Below are 25,414 nucleotides of genomic sequence, written 5' to 3'. Positions count from 1 at the left end.
AGGCTCAGACTGGTCATTAGCCAGTGAACTGGACTTGGGTGCCGGATCCAGAGATAGATATGGCTGCCAATGGAAATGTCTCATCTTTTTTTAAGGGAGTGGGAAAAAAATGATACATAGAGGGCACAGAACAAAAGCTATTCTTTCACCTCTGTGTGCATCAGCAGCTGTTTTTCTTTATTCTGGTTGTCTGCACTTAAAAATTGTGTTGCCTTATGTGCTGGTATGTGTGTTTGTGTGCGTGTGCAAACTCGTCTAGATGCGAACCATCCGTGAATGAAATGTATCCTTTGTTTACGGGCCTATTATCTAGATAATAACATCCATATTTCCTCTCATCTCCAGAGCTTTATCACAGCCTTATGAGCTCTTTCTTTCACTCTATCTCACTATCTCTCTCTCCCCTTCTCTTTGGCACACACACTCATACACACATGCGTACACGCACACAGCAGAGAGCGATAATGGGATTGTTGCCCTTGGTTTCTTTTGGTTTCACTTTTCATCACAAAGTGTGTTCATTGTTCACCCACATGTTTCTTTTTCCTGTGTGTGTGCATATATATATATCTCAATCAAACTAGTGCTTGCATATCTATCACTTGGTGTGTGGGTTGTCATCTTATCATTCTTTCATCTATCTGGATGTGAACCTATTTGTCAGTGTGTGAATTTAGTATCATTTTCCAGCTAGTCATTGCCTGCTGTCCTTCCCTTGTCACTGTGGGCTGATAGCAGTGCGAGTCGACAAAGCTCGGTAATGGAGAGCTGATACTTGCCCTCCCCCCGCTGCTTTGTACTTTTCATTTGCTGCTGAGATGACTTTGGCTCACAGCCACGCCAGCAAGCCAATCTCCTATCTTGTATCTGCTCCATTACTTTCCATATCTTGGCAAATTATTTGCCAAAACTCACAAAGAAAAATTTGAGCATCCGTTCACGTGCATGTTTGTGCATATGCTGACTTGGTTGCTCTGTATTATATTTGTCTACAGGTGCTTTGGGTGATCAGGTTGTTGTTCACATGCAGAGATGTGACTCACTGTTATGCTTTCTATCATTATACAGGACCACACTGTTTTCATACTTAACTTTTTTTATTTTTTGCTCATAATTTTTAAAGTTTATTCCTCCCAGGTGCTGAACAAAAGATGTCTATAGTCATGATAACAGCACCATCCTGTCAATATTGTTCCCTTCCATGCATCTACCTCTGTAATCACATCTGTGTTCGCAATAATTATACGAGACTCAATACTGCTATTAACACAACCTTTCAATTAAGCCTTTTACACAGCTCTGTAGAACAGGTGCTCTCAACCTTTTTCCAAAATTTTGATAATTTCATGCCTCCCACCTTATAATAACTACCACCTGTTACTGTTGAAGTGAAATCAGCTTATTTCACCAGCTGGAACAACATCCATAGACACTTTAGTGTGTTTGAACTTTGGTTTGTAGAAAAAAGTGCAGCTTGAGTGTACTTCATTTATTTATTTATTTATTTATTTAGCATGGATATTTAAAGGGAGATGTGAAAATGAAGATAAATTTGTCACCATTTTATTTCCTTTATTTGTGCGGCAAATCTAGAGGAATTAAGCGTGTGTTTATTTTTATTGTGCATCAATGGTCCACTTGGATTAACGCTGCATCATTTCTCTACAAGCAACAAGTTATTTTTATTTAGCTTCAAGGGTTTCTACTGTAAAAGCACGGGGTTTTTTAAGCAGCTGCTGTCTGATATTATTGCTGTATTCATGTACATCACTTTTCTGCATCATCTTTTTATTGTTTTCATATCCAAATGAGTTTTCCCGTGTGTTTCTTTTTTGCAGATCTTGGTTAACTCCATAAACGCCAGCCGTCCAGCAGTGCTATACGAGAAGGTGACCGTAAGTGAAGGAGGAAGTCCCTTACTGAGAGACATGCTGTTCAGCCCAGACCAGCAGTACATCTACACTTTGACTGACAGACAGGTGAGTTCATGTCCAACAAATACACTAGGACACACATTCAGTCCCAGCAGACATGTTGCCATTGCAATACTTTTTCGACATAGTGTCTGCTGGGACAACATACTTTTTAAAACTCTTACTTGTGATACATGTAAGAGTTTTTAGGATTCAAATTCTCCATATCCAGCACCTGACTATTCAGTATTTGCCAAAGGTACATACTCATAAATACTAACATTTATTTTTGTTGTGTTGCATGTTTGAATAGTTCCTGTAGAGCAGCCTGTTACTAAATGTCCAGAACACACTTCCCTTGTGCATATTTTGACATTCCTACCAACTCTACACTCATTCTCTGTACTCACACAAATCATCCCCACTGGATTTCATTGCACACCAACACACATTCACACCAGCTACAAACATCGCCACCATGATGGCTTGCTAATAAGCCAGACATTACATACATGGGGAGAGTTATAGGTCAGATGGGGGGTGTGTGTGTGTGTGCGCGCACTCTTCTTCTGGTGAAGGCTTTCTCTAGTGTGATGGTGAGGAGAGGAAGGGGTTGGGGGGATTGGGGAGGAGGCAGAGAGAGCATGTCGCATCTCTGCTGCTCCCCATTTCCAGCTGCTCCCTGGTTGTTGTTGTTTTTTTTTTTTTCTTCTTCTGTCTCATTAGTGTGGTGAGTGAAGGAAGCAAAACGAGAGGGAGGGGGAAAGAAAAAAAGGGGTTGTACATGATGGGAATATGTCTGTATTTAATAGACCTAAAATAGGCTGTCGAATTGAAAATGGGTGAGATGTATCTGAGGTCTGCTCTGTGAGAGGCTTTTTCAGAGGTGCTGATTCTGTAGGTGGCTTAAATCAAAGTCAGGCCATAAAATGGAAACATTCTTTGCCTGTTTGACACCCAGTGGGATCATCAATGGTCACTGTATAACCACTGCCATGGCTGGGGCTTGGTAGATAAATTTTTTTAAATGCAGATTGTGCTATGAGTGTAACAGTATGTTATATCACAGCCCTGTGTGTCCTGGCTGAAGATACCTCTGTTCAAGCCAGATGACCTTTTGATGACATATGTGAGGCTCCATCTGCACACACACACCCCATCATCACAATCATCCATCAGTTCGATAGCTGCTCGTCACCGAACCCAGCTGCACGCTGGGGCAAGATACAACACCAAGTTCGTCTACTTCAGGAAACTTAACTTATAGTCAAAGAAGTTCATTCCCATTAAATTGATTCACTCAGTGCAACACATACAGTATGGACATGTATACACACCTTGCACCCTATAGGAACATACCTATAGGGTTTCTGATTATAATCCTGACCATAGGAGCACAGAAGAAAGGAACATGAGCTGTGGGATGTGCTGCTCTTTTTAATGGTAACACACATATATTTTGAGGGGACACTTATTTTCAAGTTTTGGGTTAAGCACATGATTGGGGAAAGAAGTAACATAGTAGAAAACGCACACCAATGCACACACATACTAGAAGAACAAAGCACATGTCTAAGCAGCTAAGGGCATGAAGGGCACACACACAAAACCATAATGTTACTTATAGGCGCTAGTACCCAGAACATATGCTCGATTACACACACTTTATGTACACACACAGTCTTGTAAACAAGTGTGTGTGTGTGTGTGTGTGTGTGTGTGTGTGTGTGTGTGCACGCATACACACAGAGAGCTTCATCTCCCTGTGCGTTTGATCCCCATTAATGGATAGCAGGCCTGGGTTAAGCAGAATGGGGGGGCTGTGGCTTCCAGACCTTATAGCTAAAACCCCTATCCAGCGCTAATGACTGGAGGGGGCAATTGCCTTCTCTCACCCTCCATCCTACCCTCATCTTTATCCTCTGCCCTCCATCTATCCCACCATGCCCCCACCACTACATTTTTTCTTTAAATCTTCACTTTTGCTGCCACACACACACACACACACACACACACACACACACACACACACACACACACACACACACACACACACTCTGATATTTCCATCTAAGCCCAAATTGAGTCCTCCCCTCTCAAATGCCTTCTACTGATCCCATTCCCGTATTTTTAATGATCTCCCCCTATCGCTGCCATGGCCCCCCTCTCCACCAGATAGACACGCTCATACTCTCTCGTTCTTAAAGAGGCAAAGGTGGAAAATTGTGGGATAGATACATGGAGTGGTGGGTAGGAGGGCCTGCTTTTGCTAAAAGATGCTGATACACTCACGCACACACATTAACACACAACTAGTTTGCATGAGGAATATAGCCATGCCCCCTTTTTTCTAGTGAGATAGACACACAGCCCTGCCTTCACCCTGGGAGTGTGTGTGTGTGGTTGTGTGGCTGGGTGCCTGCGGGGGTTCCTCAGACAAGCCAAGCACATTAAGGTGTCACTGGACATATCCACTGATGCGTGGACCACAAGTTCCACCACCCTTCTGCCCTCACCCACTCACATACACACAAATGGAGGCTAAGGCGGTGAGTCACAGTTAGGGGTGAGGCCCAGTGATTTATGACTTGCTCTGTTCCAGCTATATTCATCACTGTCATTATTATCAATGGAGGATATGACAGCGGGATAGGACGGCCTGCTGTGTGTGTGTTTGATGAGACAGTGTGTTATTGCAGGAAATTTAGATCAGCTTATTTCTCACTGCAGTCAGGGTTGTATGATTCTTATGGACTTGGTGCTAGGGCTGCCACAAACGATTATTTTGATAGTCGACTAGTCACCGATTATTTTTGCGATTAGTCGACTAATCAGATCATCATCCATTGAACGTACAGCGTACAGCTTATTGCACCAGCAGCATCTGGTCTTATATAACTATCATTAGCTTACAGCTTGAAGTGTTTGTGCTAACTAAAAATAAAGACAAGATGGTAGTTTATTAATTTTTAATGAAATTTGCAGATTGTTTCGGTGAAGTTTAATAAACTCCTTGCTTTCTAAAATATAACAGGACACCGGAGTATATTCTCCAGCGTCTCACACTTCTGATAATCAGCTGTCTGCTTGACAGTTTTAGCTGTGCAAAAACTATAACTTTAATCTCAGACAAACTGATTTACTCAGGAACAAATAAAATACTAAAGAAAGCCAAACAAAAACATTTTTAAGTTATCTAAGTGACTTATATATATGTTTAACCTGACTAGCGAAAGACGGCGGTGGGTTTGAAAACGATTTGCCGGGAGTCCGGTGTTCTCACGGCTCTAGTTAGCCTTGCCCCCGCCTAGCTATCGAGCTAGTGGGTAACAGACGTCTCCGAAAACGTCGGAGCGCTTTTGAAAATATGTGGTGTCCTGATAAACTGAGCAGATATTTGAGGTTTACACAGCTACATTCTCGCCTGAAAATATGTTAAACGTTTATTTTGTGACCCAGAAAGAATAATAAGAGTAAAGTTAAAACTAACTAGCTGCCGCCATTGTCGACAGCTGCGCTATGAATTCTGGGACACAGCTTCTTCTTCTTCGGGGTTTAACGGCAGCTGGCATCCTTGTACATGCAGTGCTGCCATCTTCTGTTTCAGTCCGTTATTACACTCTTAAATCCTACTACTCATTCCTGCGTCCTTTGTGATCTTACAAAGCTTCAAACGATGCGTCGACTATTAAATTAGTCGTCGACGATTTTAATAGTCGACATAATCGTGACTAGTCGACTAATCGTGGCAGCCCTACTTGGTGCATGTTATTTGTTTTTTAATCACATTGTTCACATGCACAAATGTACAAAAGTGTCTCTCCCAGTTGACATCCAGTCATTCACTCCTAAGCAGTGCATGTATACATTGCACATAAACATATTAAAACCTGTTATTACCAAAAACGGGAAAATACTTTATGCAGATTAGCAGGCTCATTAAGTGCTGCTGGTTTGCTCAAGTTTTTTTCTTTTCACAAAAATATTCAACACTTTAAGAAGAACAATGTAGCTCTTTGACTCAACCCAAACTTTTTGAAGCCCCTGCTCTGTGCAAATCTCCCTCTGTGGGGAAATTGTCTTGTGGTGTTTTGGCTCAGTCAAGTCTTCCCGTCTTCAAATCATCTCATCTTTTGTTTTGGAGCCAAAAAGGTCAATGAAGCTGTGGCTTCATTTGATGCCACAGATGCTGCTCTGTCCATCTTTGCACCCTTGACTCAGCCCTTCAGTGTTATACACGCATGGGCGCACATATCCTTGCGTCTTTGATGGCAGCTCTTGCATATTATGGTGCTGTAGTGTGTGGTGCTGGCTAATTGCTGAAAGCATGAATATTCATCTGCTCTGGTGTTGGATGAGGGACTGGATTTGAAGTGTGAGAAGGCAACAAGCAATAATGCCTTATAAGGCTTGATACAGGGGAGGAAAATCTTGTGTATGCATGAGGCAACCTTTGTTGTGTCAGGGAGGCACCTCTGATTGTTAGACTCGCATTGATTCAGCTTGCTTACTTTTATATGACTATACATTTGGACAGAAACTCAGCTTTCAAACATTATTTCTAAACATACATTGATGGGCCGTGTCACTGAAGCCAGCCTCGAGTCCTTGGGGCATGTGCAATGTATCCTCTGGTAGTGGATCCTGGGGGTCCTGTGAATTGTGGGGTGAGGTTTCCACAGACTGGATCTGTTCTGGCACCTTTTGTGGATACTCAGTTGGATTGGGATCTTTGAAGTTTCTGAAGCCAGGCCACCACTTTACGGTGTTCATGGTGAACATCGCCCTGCCCTGGGAGAGGTGCTGATACAACTGAGTGCTGTTTTACGTGTCAAAGTAACATACGCATGAATGCCAGCACCCTGGGTTCCCAGTAGATCATTACATTGTAACAAGATGATCAGTTGTATTCATTGCACTTGTCAGCGGTCTCAATGTTTTGGCTGATCTGAGTATATTTTTGTGTGTGTGGGCTAACACCATTGTCCGAATCTCCATTCAGTATTTGAAAGAGATTTCCCCCTCCACATTTCACAGAGACTTGCATCCCTCCAAGGAATCTGCAGTCCTACACTGGATGTGCTCGCAGACAAAGTTCTTGTGACATTCACAAGCTGTTGGTTTGAGTCCCTACAATAGCAAACAATGGTCTGTATTGTGTTGTTAGCTCTCTGAGCAAGGAGGGCCTCATCAAGTAGCATCTTATCCGTGGAGTTTTGTTAGACATCAATCCCCTCTGTGTGTGTGTGTGTGTGTGTATCTGTTTACATTCACATATTACTGATTCGCTGCCAATCTCGTTAGCAAACACATTAGCACAAACTGACATCAACATACATAATAAGCAGCTCGTTGTATCAATCAAAGCTGACATTTTAGTGAACTACATACAGCTAATCAGCCGGTTCTAAATGGCTCCAAGATTAATTTTCCACAATTTATCAAACTCTGGCTGACTGAGGAACTCCTGAAGTTAACAAGCACATAATGTGGTGTTTAAACATTAGCCATTGTTGGCTGACACTTTGTTTTATCATCCATAGAGTAAGTGTAGCATGCAGTAAATGAAGAGAGGATGAGAACCATTTTTTTTCTCAAGTTTTTAGCGCTGCTTTATTTCTTTAGTTTTATTCACAAACAAACTCTGCTTGGTTTCCACACTGATATTCTGAATTAAACATTTTCTTATTTAACCAAAAGCCAAGTAATCCATGTCGCATAATATGAAGACAGAATTGTTTTGTTTTTTTGGACGTGTATGGTAGAGCAAATTAATTTCTTTTTCACTGGCTTGGAAAAAAAAAAATCTAACTTGTCCTGTATAAGCCTTAATGTTGATCCCTGAGCTCTTGTATCCTATGCCAAACACTTAAGCACACGTACACAGTCACTAGTCAATTTGTCCTACACACAGAATTTAAGCAAGAATGTGGTCATTGTTATGTAAATGTTAATAGACCTGGTGCATTGAGGCAGAGAAAGGAGTACACTGACTAGAATAGGGGGAAGCTGGTCATGTAGCCATGCAGATATATGGCACTCAATTACAAGAGTGCAAACCAATACTACACCTTTCTCTACTCAGGATGAAGCACCTACACCTGTAATTAAAATGACTGCTGTGCAACTACACAACACATTGTATTGTGTTACATTTATGGATGGATCATCTGAGTGCTTTTACAAATTCTTAATAAGGTTGAATATTTCAGTAGGCCAGTGTATATCAAGACATGCTTGAATGGTGATTTGATTACATTAAAAAAAAAATATATATATATATATTTTACACAAACCAGTGACTTAACTGTGGGGGGGAAATAATCAGAATAAACTACTGTGAAAATTGTCTGTTGCACCTCTAGTTCCCTCTTTTGTGACTTGATGAAGGGAAAAAATTGAGTGAAATATTAGTAAATCCTTCAGAGACATGAGACAAAATTGGCCAAGATGGCATCATTACACAGGCAGGGATGGTTTCAGTGTCTCTAACCTCACTTATCTCTTTTTCTCTCTTTTTCTCTTAATTGTGTTTCCTGCTTTTCCTCTCACTGCCCTTGTTCATATCAGATCATTCACTGTTGCATTTCTTTTTTTAAATCCCTGCAATAGTCTTGAACGTGTGCGCGCCTCATCAGAAAGTGTGCTTGGACACTTGTCTTGTGTGTGATGCTATCAGCCCTAATGGAAGTCTAACTTGCCACTAGATAGCTCTGTCTTTCTCTCATCTTTCTCTGTTATACTTTACCATCTTTTCCCAAAGGATGGTGTGATAGAGCGACTGATATGGTTAGAAAAGAGGGTGAGATGGATAGGGAGGTTAATGGCTTCTCCCCCTCCTCGCCTTCCTTCTCAATCACTATCAATCGGCCGTTCTCCTGTTGCTTCACGGTGATTGGGTGTAGGGATATGGCCCTGACTGATTTGAACGAGGCCAATCAACAGCTGGTATAGCCAATGGTGCTGCTCCTAGTGGCACACTATACTACTCAGTTTCATGCATTAACCAGAAGTCACACTGAGTAGAACAATGAAATGTCGCTCATGCATGACAGCACAGGGAATTGTTTTGAATTTGAGTCAAATTTCTTTTCAGATTCATGCACAGCAGGCCTCGTCAGACCCCGGTTATAAAGTATCAAATAGGGGGAAAGCTGAGTGGAAAAGCAGAAAAGCACGTTTTCTTTCTGGTTTTACTGTCATAAATTACAACAGGAAAGAATACGACGCTGATAAATGGAACTAGAAAGACATTTGCACACAATAAGCGGGGCTGTAAGTACTGATTGTTTTATTTCACTTCAACTCATTTGCATTTTTGGCAAACATATCTTTTAAGGGAAAGAGAGAAATCTAGTTCTCAGTAAAAATGTGTGAAACCAAATTGGACCTGTGAAGATCACTGCACTTGCCTTAAGGAATACTACTTGGCTTGTACGTACTGTTGCAGTGTCTTCAAATAGAAAATTCTGTACGTTTTGCATTTGTGACTTACTTCTCACTTAAATCACAAACTTATAAGTAATTTTTGTGGCATTTGATTCAGCTGATGTGCAAATAGCACACTTATTAGTTCTGTGTATTTGCCAATAGTGAGTGGGAGCCGTGTATGCGGCTTCCTCCACACTGCCTTGGCATTTCCCTCACCTACACCATACATAGTGTTTTCAGTACTTCGTGTAAATATATTATTGATCTGAAAAACACCCCCAAAAAACGTCTGAACACGTCTTTGGACTTCTGTAGCTTTTTATAAATATATATCGGTAACAAATTTTGAATGATGGGTTGCATATGAAGGCAAAGCCAATCAGTCAGATTTAGGTTCTCTCTCCACAAAAACACTATCTGTTATACACCTCCCAGGCATGACTTCCACACAGCAGCTCTTGTGAGCGCAAATAAAGAAAAGCAGCATTTGTCCCCCCTTTTTTGCCTCCCTCTTCCTCTTCTCTGCTTCTCTCTCTGTGTATATGGTGGTGGGTTGCTTGGCAGTGCTAATGGAAATGCCAGCTGTGTGGCTCCTCACTCCTCACCAAGTCCATTTACTAAAGTGACAGAGTCATTTACCAGGCAGACGGCCTCTCCCATCCTCACTTAATTAGAAGACCCCTAGGCCTGTCTACCTTAGCCGGTCACATTTACCTCTTTTTCTCCCTTTACAGTCTCTTTGTTCCAGCTCTTTGTTTTCTACAGTTTTTCAATCTCTGTCTCATGCTTTGTCTTCGTCTCTATTTTTTTTTCCCACTTACTCCCTCATCCTGCTTCGTTCTTCTGTCTCCTCTCTCTTTCTGTCGGGCTCCTTCTCACCAAAGGGACAGAGTGTAATGGACAAATGGATACACAAAGACTGAGAGTATATTGACTTATTGTTGAGAATAGCTCCTTTTAGAAGAGCTGATGGGAAAGTCCATGTGATGAAGGTGTTGATGGAGAGAGATTGGTTCCCAGATCTTAAAAGTTTTTTTTCTTTTTCTCACTTTTGTTTTGTTGGTTCAAAATTTCATATTGCTGATTTACTGTTGCACTGACTTCAGAATTAACACAAATGCCTTGTAGGATAGTTTGGATTTTAGCTGTCATCCTTGAATTCATAACATACACAAATGCAAATGGCAAATAAATATATAGTTATATAGGCCTGCTTCTTGTTTTCATCAGTGTGTTTCAGAAGAGAGAAAACAAAATCTGAGTCCAGTGAAAGAAATAAAGAATGAGGGTGAAAGAGAAGTCGAACTGTTCAGAAACAAGAAACGGCACATAAAGCACAATATAAAAGAAATAATAGATAGAGGGGAATGAGTCAAAGGGTGCTAAGTGAAAAAATACTGTTCTGAGAGAAAAATTACAGCTTTCTTGCCGTACATAAAGGCTTAAACTTGGCTCTTTGTATTGCTACATCACTGAATTCTAACAGTTATGTAGTATTTCGACATCTATCAGTAAACAATGTGACAGCAGATAAGTTTCTGATGGGACACCGCGATTGTTGCTTCTTGCATTTTGTTTCTTTCACTTTGGCATTTCTTAGCCATCTACAGCATCTCTCCTTTCTTGTCAGTGCCAGTCTTGTTTGCTTTCCTGCTTATCTCCAATCAGTCAACACATCAAGCCTAGTCTTGCTTGCCATTGATCTTGTAAGCCCCTTACAATCCAGTCAATGCACACATGCTAACCCAGCCTTTGATACGACCCCCCCGCCCTCATGTACACACACTTGCTCTCCTGACCTGGTATTCTAGCACTTGAAGAACTGGCTCACTTGCATTGATATACTGGGAGTTCAGCACTCCAATTTCTAATGTTGCTGGGATGATACACTGTTGCCACAGCAGAAGACGACAACACCAGTTACTGTCACTGCAAAGTAATGACAGCCACAATGTGTTTAGTGAAGTTTTACCCTAACAAATAGTTGTATCTGTCTTTGTTTCTATTTCTGTGTCCTCCTGGAGTGTTTAGTGGCTGTGTGGATGGGTATATTGATTTCATTGTTGCACACAGCTATTCACTGCCAGCACAGATTAAGCCGGGAGAGAGTGCACGCTGATTGACGGTTATTGAAAGAATGCAGGTGTGGTTAATGTCGGCTTAGAGAAAAGAAGTCACAGAAGAATGATGACGAGGAGCTGACCCTACTCATCTTGCTGTTTTCTTTCTCCCTTGCTTCCCCATCTCTGCTCCCAAGATGTTGGCAAAGGGAAAAAAACTTCAAGGAAAATGTTGTGTAGTTATTTTTTGTGTAAAGATCACAGAACAAAGTTTAGATGAAAGTAGAGAAGCAATAAAAAGCCACGTGTTTGAGATTTTTATTGTTGCTTTGATAAAAGCTGTGTGCATTTAAGAAGAATCTGTGGAAAATTGACCCAGTGATGTCCTTCAAGCTAACCTTTTGAGGCTTTCCTGTAAGAATCAAATTTCAGCACTTTCTACTGTTTGCTGAATTGCAGCATTACAGCCATTTTAAGTAGTGTTAAGCACGAGAGATTTGGTGGTGGTTCTATAGTGAGGCACAGGCATTGCCAAATTATGATGCAGTCTCAAGTATTTATCTGAAAATAACTGAAAACAAGCAGTGATTTCTTCTTCTTGGCCCCCTGACAGTATAACCCAGTCTCTTTTCTTGCAGACATCTACAGCTACACCCCCTCCTTCTCTCCTCTTCTCCAGCCTCTCTCTGTGTTTGAATGTTTAAAAAAAAAAGAAAAAAAAAAGAGAAGCCGCAACAAGGCCGATCCTTTTATGTCTTTACAGTTTACAACCAATGAAAAGCTGCGCTGAAAGCTTTACAGTTCCTCTGGGTTTTGGGGGTGACCGTCACAAAGCCTGTTAGCTGGACGTTTAAAAGCAGGTGATAGCGCTCTGTAAAAACAGATTGAAGGGGAAAGGTGGAAAGTTTATAGCTGAAAGGAGATGTCATGGCATTGTGATATGGTCAGGGTAGAAGGTTGACAACAGAGGAAGTAGGAGCAAGAAAAGGAGAATTGAGCTACAGCAGTGGATGCTATTGTAAATAAGGAGAAGTCAAGAGAGAGGAGATGGCGGGCTTGGTTTATAAGGTCATTTAAAGGAGTAATGTGGCGCGCTGTCAGGAATTGGCTTTCATTAAAAGAGCCATCAAGAGAGATAGGAAGAGGGAGACAGTGAGGATAAGTGTGTGTGCCTGTATTCCTAACAGAGGGAGAAACTGACCTCTTTTTAAGGTTTTTATTTATTTATTTATTTATTTTATTGTATCTTCTTGTATCATACGTCATACACATACTTTCATAGCTATTGGAAAGCATTTTATTTACCCACTGGGGAAAACAACCACTATAGTTTCTTAATTTCTTCCCTACGATTTGAGTCACTACCACTCAGCTGAGCCCACAGTGTCTTCACCACTGCTACTGTAGGAACGAATGTGAACAATAGGTCATACCTATCATTACACAGGGCCATGATAAGATTATGCTAGCTCACCAAGGACCCGTAGCGTTAGTATGATTTATGTGGATCATTGTCCTTAATCAGAGTCACGGTGAATTACGGTGAGTGGAGGAATTGGCTGGTATATGTGATGATATGTGGAACACATAATTCTTTCCTTTCGATTTCCTATTTTTTTTGTTGAGTCATAGAGACCTCCTATAAGGTGTCCAATCACATATCCTAAACTCAAGCTGCTTTTCTCCCCTTCTATCCATCATGTCTTAATTCATTCACACTTCTTTCCCCCTCTGTCATTCTTTTATTATCAAAGACACCAAAAGACCCAGTCCCCTGTTCCATCCTTCTTTCAACTCTCCTTGCAGATGAAAACTAGACTCACACTCAATTTGACAATGACACATAGCAGGCGTCTGCCACCATATCCCATTTACTCAGCAAAATGTCCTTGCCAATTCGCACTGTCTTCCATTAGACTTCTCTTTGACTTCTCATCCATGCAGCCAGCACTTCCAGTAGATTACCACCTTCCTCGTTTGCCTTACAGTCCAGCACCATATCTTGTTTGCGTCATTTCATCTACTGTACTGAGGTCTACATTGACTAATAGATGAGGTGCTCAGGATGATGGCTACAAACAGTGATATAGGCACAAGAATCATATAGTGTAAACAAATAGATATGCACTCAGGAAATAGAGGATAGAAAGTGCTATGATAGCGTATAGTGTCAAGTGTTTTTGTTTTTCTGTCCTGTGAGCCTTCACAAAGCCCCAAAGCCAGTTTGCCGCAAGGCATTTGAAGCAGAAATTAGTTCCATCATGTCACATCTATCTCATATCTCAGTTGTACTTGCAGCTTGCAGAGGAATCCTGGCCCCAGTTTAATATTTCACTCCTCTATTCCTTTGTCCACCTGTTTTCCGTCCTGCTGCTAACCACCTTTATCTTAAGCCTCAGGCCTCTGCTCTTTTCTCTTCCGTGTTTTTCTTTTCTCTTATCGCTCTGCCCCCCAACCCCCCCAAATCCCTACCTCATAAAAAAGACACCACTTTAGTCCCTCCACATACCACTTGGATGAGGTTCTCATGGTTAAATCTGTCTGTGTGATGTGAAAGTGTTACCCAGGGGAAAGATTGTTAAATGCTTTTACTTAGTGATCAGCTGGCCCTCTCTATGCTGCATGATTTAGAACCAGTCTGCAGTGGCAACTTGATACACACTCACGTTTTCTTACACACACACACACACACACACACACACACACACACACACACACACACACACACACACACACACACACACACACAACCATGAAATGGGCTTCCAGCAAATCATCAACTTGGGGGCCCAATGGTGAAGAAAAGTTGGATGTGGTGCTGACACTTGCTGACACTTGCAACAGATACAAACACACACGCTTACTTTGTTGCCCACTAACATTCTCAGCATTTGCTTTCGGGGTGTGTCACACTCTTGAACAAGCTCAACCTTTTAATATCTTGAAACACACATGCATTCTTTCACGTTCACTGGGACCGTGTTGTGAACAATCTGTCGTCACCTTTAACTGAAGTGGAGGGCTAAACTTGCAACATCTGCAGACTATCATCACACTCGTACACACACACAAACACACAGCGCGAGTAATGTCACATTGATGCACTAAAGCTTTGTTGCACAGGCTTTGTACAGATTTCCCTCGTACATGTGCGCAGGCACGCACACACACACAAACACACTGGGTCTGTCCTTCTGGTCCTCTGCCTCCTGTTGGTTTTTGAGGTCACCTGTCAATCACAGCACTTTTATCATGTTCACCTTTCAGCTGTCCCATGATGCACTGCGAGGCCTCTCCTGTACATGCTTGACTGGAGGCTGTCACACATTGCTGAAATGGTTCACCACAGCACATATAAGCACAAAGACCCACACATATACACCTCTCACCGACTAGCACTTAGTCTCTCTCAGGAACACACACACTGAGACAAACACACACTAACTGTTTGCTGATTGCATTTTTTAAATAGGAGTCTGATAAGCTGTCAAATTCTTACCTCCATCCGGCTGAATATACTCTTCATTTTATGAGTTTGATTGTGAAGACACTAATTGCCTCCCTGCTCTATATCTCTTGTCTCTCTTCCCTGCTTCGTCTCTCCGTAGGTGGTGAGAGTTCCAGTAGAGAGCTGTGAGCAGTACACCACTTGCGGGGAGTGTTTGGGCTCCAGAGACCCTCACTGTGGATGGTGTGTTCTTCACAATGTGTAAGTGCTGCACGTATTAACATACTCCATCCTGGTGCACTTCATATGTAGCCTATTGCATTACACTGTAGATAGCAGAGAAAGCAGTGTTGGCTGTTTTAGTTCAGAAGATCACATTAGGAATGGAAGCAACAACCTGAAAAGTTTTATATTATACTTAGTAGGCTTTTACCCAACAAACTGTGATGACACCCTAATCTCCAAAACAGCTCTTTTGTAAATGTTTGTTATAGATTTAATAAAATTCTTCTAACAAGCTTAAATTAGTCCTTTAATTATCACTCAAGAGGAAATTTAAATTTTACAGCTGCTGCATGCTTCCAATAAATACTTACAGAACATGACAGCTTACATTATTAGAACTATTTTTCTCAGTGTTATTGAGCCAGTTTTGTGTGTGTGAGCATGGTATTGTACACCTGCAGACTTTTGCAGGAACAGATTTTACAGATTTTAGAATTAGTCTCTTTGTCAGTCTTTGGTTTTTGGATTAAGTCTTGTTTGCTATAAGATTACTGTTTAAGGTTAGATATGTAATAGAGGGATTTGCAGTCGGAAAATTGAGCTTAGCCCTCATAAGAGTGTAGTGATACATTTTAACACTGTTTACCTGCAATCTCGTCATTCTTTCTGTTTGACTGGAAGGTTTGTGTGCACACACTGTAAGGCGAGAACAGTTGCATGTTATTGAGAGGTGACAGCATGTTAAACCACATTTGGAATGCCTCAAGCTTTGGGCGTAAAGCCATCTCTTCATTACATTAATTAAACTTATAGTACGTATCACCAAACCGTCTCTCCTCAAGGCATGCACAAGCACATACACAAACTACTTGTTTTTACCCATTTCAGGAGACTATCACACATTTGAAATTACACATACAGTCATGATGGACTTAATTCAGTGACAGTCCGCCATTTGGACACATGGAATTGAAACGGGGGAAACGCTTCATTCACACGAATACACAGTCGCACACATCAGAAGAGCAGTAGAAGGGAAAAGGGTTCCTAATAAGAAAAGGTGTACAAATCTTTCTACTTTCTGCTAATGCCTTACAGTGTGTGTATGTCAGGGACTCTCAGGTGGGTGCTTGGTGACAGCTTTTTCTTCCCGACCGTGAGTGAAGGCTAACTAAATGAGGGAATGGGGGCACCGCTGTATGAAGGAAGCAGTTAGCATTTTTTCTGGCTCTCTATTATTGTTAAGGACTTGCAGTACGCTGCATCAGCATTTTCGTCTCACCGCTGGGACCAGATGTTGTTAGCGCAAAGGTGAAAGTGATAGCTAATGCATTATGAATTGCTTATAGTAAAGCCACTACGATACGGGGCTGAATGCTGATTTTTAGCACGATCAGTTGGCTTTTAATAAGCGTGGGTGAAATTGCTGACCCCTTTGATATGCATCTGGTAGGAAATTGCATCATTTTTTAGTGTTCAGGGAAACTTTAACGATCGCCTGTACATCTCCTGAGAAGTGTGAATTGGGTGGGCCTGTAAAGTGAAAAGATGAGGCGAGCTGATTGGTCTTGTAGCTTGGCAGTTCTTGCACAAATGTCACGACCAATAAGGTAATGATCTAAAGCCCTACAGTAATGGCTGGGGGAAGCTATTAGCCTATTTGTCTTTTATTATTGCTCCCGTTTCTGTGTGACTGTGATGGCTGTGTGTGTTTATCATCTTAATATGATTGTCATATTAGTTTAACAGTTTCTTGTGTCCACTGTTGCCTCTTTCCTCCTCTCACCTCTTGTCAAGCTCATTTTCTTTTACCCCGTTCTCCTTACCTTTCTTCTTGTAATTACTATACATTTTTCATCTTTTTTAATCTTTCGCTTCTTGTCTTGCTGTTTCCCAGATGTTCACGTAAGGACCACTGTGAGCGGGCAGGAGAGCCTCAGAGGTTTGCCTCTGACCAGAGACAGTGTGTGGAGCTAACTGTTCAGCCGAGAAATATTTCTGTCACGATGTCTGAAGTCCAGGTATGTCTTCCTGTTTCAGTGCACACAGATATCTTACTTGAGCAGAAAGACTGTAAAATGGCCAGAACTCAAAAACCTCCTAAACATTAGATTTATGTCTTCACTGGTATAAAAATAAAGTGTAAGGTTGTGTGTCCCACTCTAACTTGGTGAAGCGAGGCAAAGTTGTCGGGTGCAGCCAAGAAATGGCCTGGCACGTAACCCGCTGTTAAAATGTCATGTTGTTGTTTTCAGACTAAACGAGCAAGCATAACATAACATAATAATCAGTGAGCTTTAGAGGTGCCGGTAGACAGATTTAGTTACTGTTATTTGACAGAGACAGGGTGGCATTTCCCAAAATGCCAAACTAAGGTTAGTGTCGTCTCAAAATGGTTTAGGCTGGTTGTATGATGCATGAGGATTTTTCAGCAGAAAAGTAGCTGGTTTATTTAAAGGTGACGTTATAGTTAACGTTCACCTTCTCAATAGCTCTGTGAAATCTTCTGTGTCCACTGTGCCTTTTTTTTTTTTTAATTTTAAGACAAATGAGCTTTGTTCATTAATTTGTACTAATATGACGTTTGTTAGATACTATCAGTTTTTTGGTAAAATGATTGAATTCGTCCTATCATCAAATTGGTACAACATAATGGAATTACAGAGAAATGAGCAAAGCAAGAAACGGTGTGCGTCTCTATATCTGGTGTACAGTGTTGCCAGTTTTCACTGGGATATAAATGCAATCTTATGTCATGGATTCTTTAGGAAATTACACCAAAAAAGTCACTTTTGAATATTTACAGCAGATTTAATTAGAAATCTGCTTTCCGTGCCCTCGTAATTCTTACTCTGAGCTTTTCGAGGTCTCGTTCCATCAGTGGCTCCTCGGTGTAATCATATAGGTTTGACTGATTACAGTTAGCCTCGCTTTCATTCTGCACATTAACTTGTACACATTAACCTTGCTCGAAATGGCCACTCCAGTGACTGATGCACACATGCATACGCACATGCGCTCACTCTTTTATTCCTGTAACTGTCACACATACACATACCCATGTATCACTCCCCTTCTGTCCCAACAGCCATTAACCCTCATGTCATATCTTATAACAATCCATGTACACCGTGTCCTTCCATTGATCAAGCACTGGGTACTGATTCTCTCGCTCTTGCTCTCTCCTTCTCCCTCTCCCCCTCCCACCCGTAGCTGGTCCTCCAAGCTCGCAATGTGCCCGATCTGTCAGCGGGGGTCAACTGCTCCTTTGAGGACTATGTGGAGACAGAGGGACAGATCCAGGGTGGACACATCTTCTGCCTGTCTCCTTCTGCCCGGGACATCGCCCCAATCACTCGAAACAAAGGTCAGGGCAGGAAGGGCAATGAGTGATGAGGTCATTGGGTGGTAGCACCCAATGAGATGTGTGGCTAGGGTTATGGCAAGTTTTGGTGACATGCTTGAAGAATGTAGACACAAAATCTTTATGATACATCTTTGTTGGTTTCTTTGGCCTCTTGATCATCTTATTTCCATGCCATTCTGTACTGTATATTCACCATCAGATGTAGCAGATGTGTGCCCTCCTAAAGGATCTTGTAGTACACTTGAGCTTTAGAACAGAATTGTAATGTTACTAGTTGATTTGCTTTGCATGTCTATATTCAGTATTCCTTGTCAGTTTCAATAAAAGCCACACACTCGCTTTCTGAAGCCTAAACACAAGTCCAGCTTTATCTACTGAAAATAGAACTGTTTTTGTATTCCCATTATCAACCATTGTGCACTGATGTCACTTTCATTTTATTTATCTGAAAGACTGGTTTTGTGCTTAACTTCATTTCAAAGCAGCAACTTCAGTGTGGTTTAGCGTAATGTTTAAAAATATCGACATCATTTTTTTCCCCAGAGATTATGCACCTGTTTTATGTCCAATTCTGTCACACCACAAAGATGGTAATAAAAAAAACTTGTTTTGTATTCGCATTCAAAGCACCGAAAACATGTCACATAGCGAGCACTAAGTTTCCTCAAAGCAACATCACAGTAGTTCTTCAACTGAGCCCATTATGCCCCATTATGAGTTCTCATCAGCCTTGGCATCCAAACACTGATTGGTGCTGCTATTTTTAATGCCACCCTACTGTGGGTGTGACATGAGTAGTGTGTTGCTAGGCTGCAGTATGTCTTTGTGTATGTGTTATCTGTTAAGGGCACAAAAGTGGAATACAGAAGTGTCACTCTGTATCGACAAATAAGTTGTTTTAATTTACGCCCGTGTTTATTCTGTTTTTAAAGTAGTTTTTAGATACAAATGTAATTGTTTGCTAATGTGTTTGACTTGGACTTTTCTCTTTTAAGCCTTCAGAGAGAGCAGAATAACTGTTAATCTGGCTGCTTCCCTGTTTCTGATATGCAGGTGACAAGCGGGTGGTGAAACTTTACCTGAAGTCCAAGGAGACGGGCAAGAAGTTTGCCAGTGTCGACTTTGTCTTCTACAACTGCAGCGTCCATCAGTCGTAAGTGACAGTGACGACATGTTTTCTAGTTTGATGGGCGAAAATGTTGTTTTAGTCTTTTCCCTCTTGCTCTTTTAAGAAATGGCCTCTTTGTCCATTCGTACCATAGGCTGTCTCATGTTACTGTCCATGAGAGAAACAGTTAGAGACACACACACATCTATCTCCCCCCCTCGGACCTCCACGGGAGGCTTATGTTACAGTTGAAGAGAAAAATCAAATGTGCCATATATGAGAAACGATCGGGACATGCGATGGTAATTCTACTCTTTTTATCATATCCCACAACACACACTAATGGTACTTGCATGATTAATTCATTGCATAGTGGTCTGTCATAATGGCTCAAAATTTTGGACTCTACCTTAATTATTTTGTTTTTTACCCGCTTGATTAAACAAATACAGTTGGCGTTTTTAGCAATGACATTGTCAGCCTGGCACTTATTTACCCCAAAAAGATCAAAGCAAATATGATAATACTGAAACGGTGTGAATCAAATCTTGTGCCTCTTCCAATGAGTTGGTCTCCTTCACACTCCAGATGCCCTCAGCTCTCTGTGCCTAGTTGCAGTTCACTGCCTCTCCTAATCCACCTTCTGCTGAAAATCTCTACCACCCATAGAGCCACACCCTTAGGTCAGTCCTACCACAAGCCTGGTGCGCCCTGCCAGGGTAAAAGAATCCTCTAACTCCTCCATCCCCCTAACACAATACCCTCCCTCCTGCTCAATCGGGGCTGATCTAGGGGAGGCTGAAACGTCTGCTGGGGTATTAGCCTTGGGGCAGCAGATGGCTTGGGGGCCCCTGGGGTACCACAGGGCTCCATCCTGGCTTCCCTCTGGATGCAGGATGAGCCTCCTTCGAGGATTGTCTACAAACACACACAGACATACACGTGCAGTGTTACTCCACTCCTGCACTTACCGCTCACTGAAACCCCAACTGTCTTGGACACCTAATCCGTTACTGTGACCTTTAACCCAACCCCCTGCTCTTGTACACAAATCCCCTGCCACGGCAACGATGATTAGCTCAGCTGGTTAAGGGTGTGGTGGTTTACGATGTCAACTCACAGTTAATTCATCTCCCACAAGGACCCCATAATGTCGGTGTTATCTCTCAATGTCTTTTTGGGTATTTGGGTGCATCTTGCATCACATCTCATGTTAATAACGAAAACAAATATAGTAGGACACCTTTTTGTAAAATTCGATATCATATCAGATATTCTAACATGTCACTGATCTCATAAATCGATTGGAAAAAGTACGAGAAGTGACAGAGACGAGAGAGTCGCCCGTGTGACGATATTAGCCCAATGAACTCTGATTAAGTCCGCTCCCTGTTCTGATCTAATACAACTTCTGAGTGATGTAATGGACATGTTTAACGAAGTTAGAGGTAGGGCACGTTGCATCTTCTGCAGCGACTCTGATGGTGAAGAGAGATGCTGAGATAAGAATTCCATTTGGAGCTGGCACTATGTCCCGCATACCCGCTGTTCCCCCCCAGGCGTAAGTGTTTGCCATCTGATGAGATCAGACTGGTAATGTTGTTGGTGTAATCAGTTCAGGCCCGCACAGCCACATGCAAGGCCCTGTTTCCAGAATGCTTGGTCATTCTTTGCAGAGCTGGGCTTTCCTCTAATGGCCTTGAACTTAAAGTACTGCAGGCTCTTACACTATGCAGGAAGCAGACATTCTCGAAACATTCAGAAGCAGAATTGCGAGCATTAGCTGTGAGTGAATTCCCACGCATCTTTCTTTTTTCCTCCTCAGCATCATGTTGTACTTCCTGCTGTCTAGGCTTGTATGCTGGAGTATAAATGCACACTGGAATTGCTTTGCCAACAGTTTAATCTCACGTGCTAATACCCCCCCCCCCTCCACCCACACCCAACCAAAAAAACACCAAAACAAAATTTTTTTAAAAACGACACACACCCCACCTTTTTATTTATTCAACTGATTGCGTCGTGGCCCTTGCCTTTTCAAAAATGCCATAAATTTGCATAGCAGTACTAATATAATTAGAATTCCCACTGTTTCAGTTTAAGGGTTGCTGAGATTGAAATAGAAAATCACCCGCGGCCATGATTGCTCCTTAATTAAATATTTCCATACGCTCCTTTTCATTCCACAGCCCCCCATTTAATAAAGATAGAGCATACAGTCTGGAAATGAATTAGAGTTTGGGTGTCTGAATAAGGCCACATGAAGCACCTTTTCTTAATATGGTTAATGTGGCTTGGCCAGTGTCTGGATCATTTGTTGTGTGATTGAGGGTGCTCTTTGGAGAAAGAAAATGTATTAAATTTGATAACAAGAAAGGGGCATGGTTTTGTGATGGAGAAAATGGTAGAAGAATAAAGCCAGAAAGGTTTGGAGTAATTATAAAATGAATGGCCCACATAGACTGCCTTGTTTTCTTGTAAACACTCTTGTAAACGCATTAATAGATTTATGTGCACGAGCATTAGTCCCTATGTGTTTTATCAATCCCTCTCAAATTTTGAAGGGATGCAGTAATGATAGAAAAGACTATTCTGGAGGGCCGTTAAATTATTCACCTCCACTTCTTTCAAATGAATCGTGACCAATAAATAACTCATTTTGCCAAGTGCACAAGTGTCAAACGCAGCTCACGAGGAGAGCTGATTGTGTTTAACACTCCAAACTGACCAAGGAGAAGAGAGAGGAGGAAGTCAGTCTATTGTGTTTGGCCACTGCTGCTGCAAAGCTAGCGTATCTCCATTAGCATCTGAATATGAGCGGATTAAATTAGCATTATGAGCGTGGACATACGGGCAGCGTGTCTCCAGCCGCTCAAAGGCTCTGAGTGGCTACAGGCGATGGGGAGTGACAGGAAGGAGCAATAAGGACGCTATCGGGGGGTCGGAAGAAAAGAGCCCACCTCTGGACACTAGAATTGAACGTCCTCAAATTGCCCTGGGTGGGCTTTTTATTAAAAGGGTGTGCACCAAGCCTAAAAGAGAGACCTTGAAATCCTAAGGCAGCTCGTTACAGGGGGTCCTGGTTACTTGGAGGAACCAAAGAGCGAACAGTAGGGGGTTGTCAGACAGGGCCTACTGCTGGCCTTGGGTGGCACGCATAATGGGCGACGCCTTTTATTTCAAAGGGCGTAACCATAAAAGTCACTAAAAGTTGGCAGTAGTTACATGCTGATATTTTGCTCATTATTTCAAAGTCGTTGGTACACTAACAAGGCTGATTTGACATGAATAAAAGAAAAAGGAAAAAAAAACAGATATAAAGGATTATTATCGGGGTTTAGTGACAGATGTGTTAACTGGTGTGAATTACTAACTACACTTTGTACTGCTCACTGTCTGGTTCTGGTTACCTGCTGTGTTAAGTTGGTGTTGTACTGTATTTTGATGAACTCTAATCCAAAAAAGGTATTCTTTGACATTAAAAATAGTATTTGTTAGCAAGAGAAGAAACCCTAACAAGCAACGCCATGAGCATGACTAACTTACCTCTCCTTCATTTGTCTTGCACCAGTAATGTCTTCTGGTCTTTTGTCCAGCATTGACAGCCCTTCCTCTGTTTCTTGCAACTTCCTTTGGGACACAGTGTTGAGCTAAAATCCCAGTTCTGCTCTTTGACTCTCAGCACTGTATGGTAACCTTGCGTCGCCTAATCGCTTTCCCTCCATTTGTTGGCAACATTGACAAATCTCCTATTTGCTCTTGTGTGGTATTAAGAGGCCTGTTATTTCCTTAGCTGCACATCTTTTATTCTAAATGGACAGCTTCTGTCAGCACAATGCTAAATTGGTCAATTAAAGAGGCAGTGGGATTGAATTAAGCTCGAGCGTCTGATGTTGCTCAAAAGGAGGGGTCTGGGCTAGAAACGATCGCTTAAAACGTGCACCTAACAAACGAGTGGCCCTAATTGATCCAAATGAATCCACATCAGGGTTTGATGGATTCATATATGGGCTCCATCTCAGTGCTCACAAGTTAAGACCCTCATTTTTCATTTGCTGTGGGGAAGGGGAGCTCGCATTTTACACAGGGTTAAAACACACTTGAGAGCTTGTCAGGAGTCATTCAGGCAGAGGCACAAATTTATACCTGGTGGATGAGGCTGAATACGAATCAACCTGCTCGCTTTCCCAGCTTACTTATATTAAATGTAGTATTTTATTGTCTTTCCAATAAACCATATGCTCACACAAAGCTCAGTAGCTGAAATGAGTCACAGAATAATCTCTAACTAAGTTCATGCCAAAGACAAAAGGCTTTAGTAAGCTCTGTAATAAAATGAAACAATTTTATTTGCTAAGTCATAATGGTTACATTAGATTATGCAGTACACATAAATGAGATACCAAGTGGCTAAGCATCTCTCGAGGAGTAAGAGAGCACCAATAGCATGATGCCTTGTAGATAAACTGCTCTTAAACCTGTTTGGCTGTCCCTTACAGGTCCCTTTAGATGGTGGATACAGACTCATAAACGCTTCCCCACTTCCAGCCTAATGTTTCCTCGCTCTCCTGTGAGACCTCTCACCCCCTTTACCCCCCCCCCCTCTCCCATCTCTCCCACGATACCTGGCGTCTACATCTCTGTCAGGGAAATCCACCTGCTTTTGATCTCTCTCTCTCTCTCTCTCTTTCCCTCTTTCCTTCCTCTCATCTTTCAGCCTGTCTGTCTGCACCTCGCCTCAGTTAAAGCAGGTGAATTCAAAATCGTGAAGCACTCTTAGTCCCACGGATGAAAGAGGGGTTTAGACAAAGGGGAAGGGGGAGAGGGTGAATGAAAGAGTTGAAAAGAGCGAGAGGGGCAGAAATGGAGTGACAGAAAGAGGTAGATTTTAAAAGACTGACAGAATAAAGGACTGGAGGGAAATGTATACGGAGAGGCCAAGTTTGAGGAAGATTATTGAACATATAGAGGCAGCAAGCAGTGGACAGTTACAAGCAAGTGGGGAGTGATGAATGAGGGAACGAGGGAGGGGGGTACATATGTTAGATAGCTAGCTGGAAGATGGGAAGAATATATGAGCGAGAATATGAAATGGGGTGGCAAAAAACAAGTGGAAAAAGAGGGTTTTGAGGAAAAAAGATCTAAATAGCATTAAAATATTTATTTATATCAATACATTCTTTTTGTATTGGTCAGTGTGGTGTTACCACTGTATTCAAACTATATTATCCCAGCCCTGTTTTACATTTTATTTTCAGTCTGCTGGTTCCCTTTCAGTTGATTCAAATGGTGCAACACATAAGTATGAGATATCACGGCTCCGTGTGTCCTGCTGAAGAAACCTATATTCACGCCTTTAACCTCCTAGGACCTGCCGTCCACATATGTGGACGTCACATTTTGGGTTATTTAGACCAAAATACTAAATTTTGCTCTACAAGGGCCTGATACCCGCTTACGAGGACATTATACTGCTACTGTTCTATCAAAATTTTAAATGAATATCCTCATATGTGGCTCTGATTTTTCATAAAAACAAAAATAAGGTAAAAAAAAAAATCTGGTAATTCTTTGTTTTTACATTCATCGGGCCAATCAGCCCAAATATCAAAGAGAAATTAAAAATGCATGCTGTGGAAGAGTTCGGGTCTTAGGAGGTTAAGGTGGACGACCTATGGCGTGCATGTGCACTGCTCCGCCTGCACATATAGCGCGATGTGTCGCTCTGCGCGACATCCTCCCAATACGTCATATGAAAGCCTACAGCTAGCTCTCACAGGCCCAGAAGCACCCATTCCAGGTGTGTTCAATTTTCAGGTGACCACATCGAGTGTTCCCGCTGTATTTTCATTGTCGTGCCCC

At 41.9% G+C, this 25,414-nt stretch overlaps 1 protein-coding gene across 4 annotated transcripts in view; it reads left to right on the top strand.

Moving 5' to 3' along the window:
- plxna1b (plexin A1b) overlaps nucleotides 1-25,414 on the top strand; it is a 181,332-nt gene that overhangs the window by 83,932 nt on the left and 71,986 nt on the right. For all 4 annotated transcript variants that reach the window (XM_086291844.1, XM_086291842.1, XM_086291843.1 and 1 more), the window contains exons 4-8: nucleotides 1,839-1,979; nucleotides 15,013-15,113; nucleotides 16,975-17,098; nucleotides 18,291-18,444; nucleotides 19,498-19,597. In XM_086291844.1, coding sequence (XP_086147970.1) covers nucleotides 1,839-1,979; nucleotides 15,013-15,113; nucleotides 16,975-17,098; nucleotides 18,291-18,444; nucleotides 19,498-19,597 — 620 coding nt within the window. The remainder of the gene's footprint in view (nucleotides 1-1,838; nucleotides 1,980-15,012; nucleotides 15,114-16,974; nucleotides 17,099-18,290; nucleotides 18,445-19,497; nucleotides 19,598-25,414) is intronic.

The sequence above is a fragment of the Aulonocara sp. 'chitande type north' Nkhata Bay genome, linkage group LG5 (assembly GCF_057382095.1).
Source record: "Aulonocara sp. 'chitande type north' Nkhata Bay isolate Kocher_YH1m ecotype deep benthic linkage group LG5, A_spYH_male_GT1.1, whole genome shotgun sequence".
Lineage (NCBI taxonomy): Eukaryota > Metazoa > Chordata > Actinopteri > Cichliformes > Cichlidae > Aulonocara > Aulonocara sp. 'chitande type north' Nkhata Bay.
The sequence above is the reverse complement of the archived record's forward strand: the minus strand, read 5'-3'. Positions and strand labels throughout refer to the sequence as shown.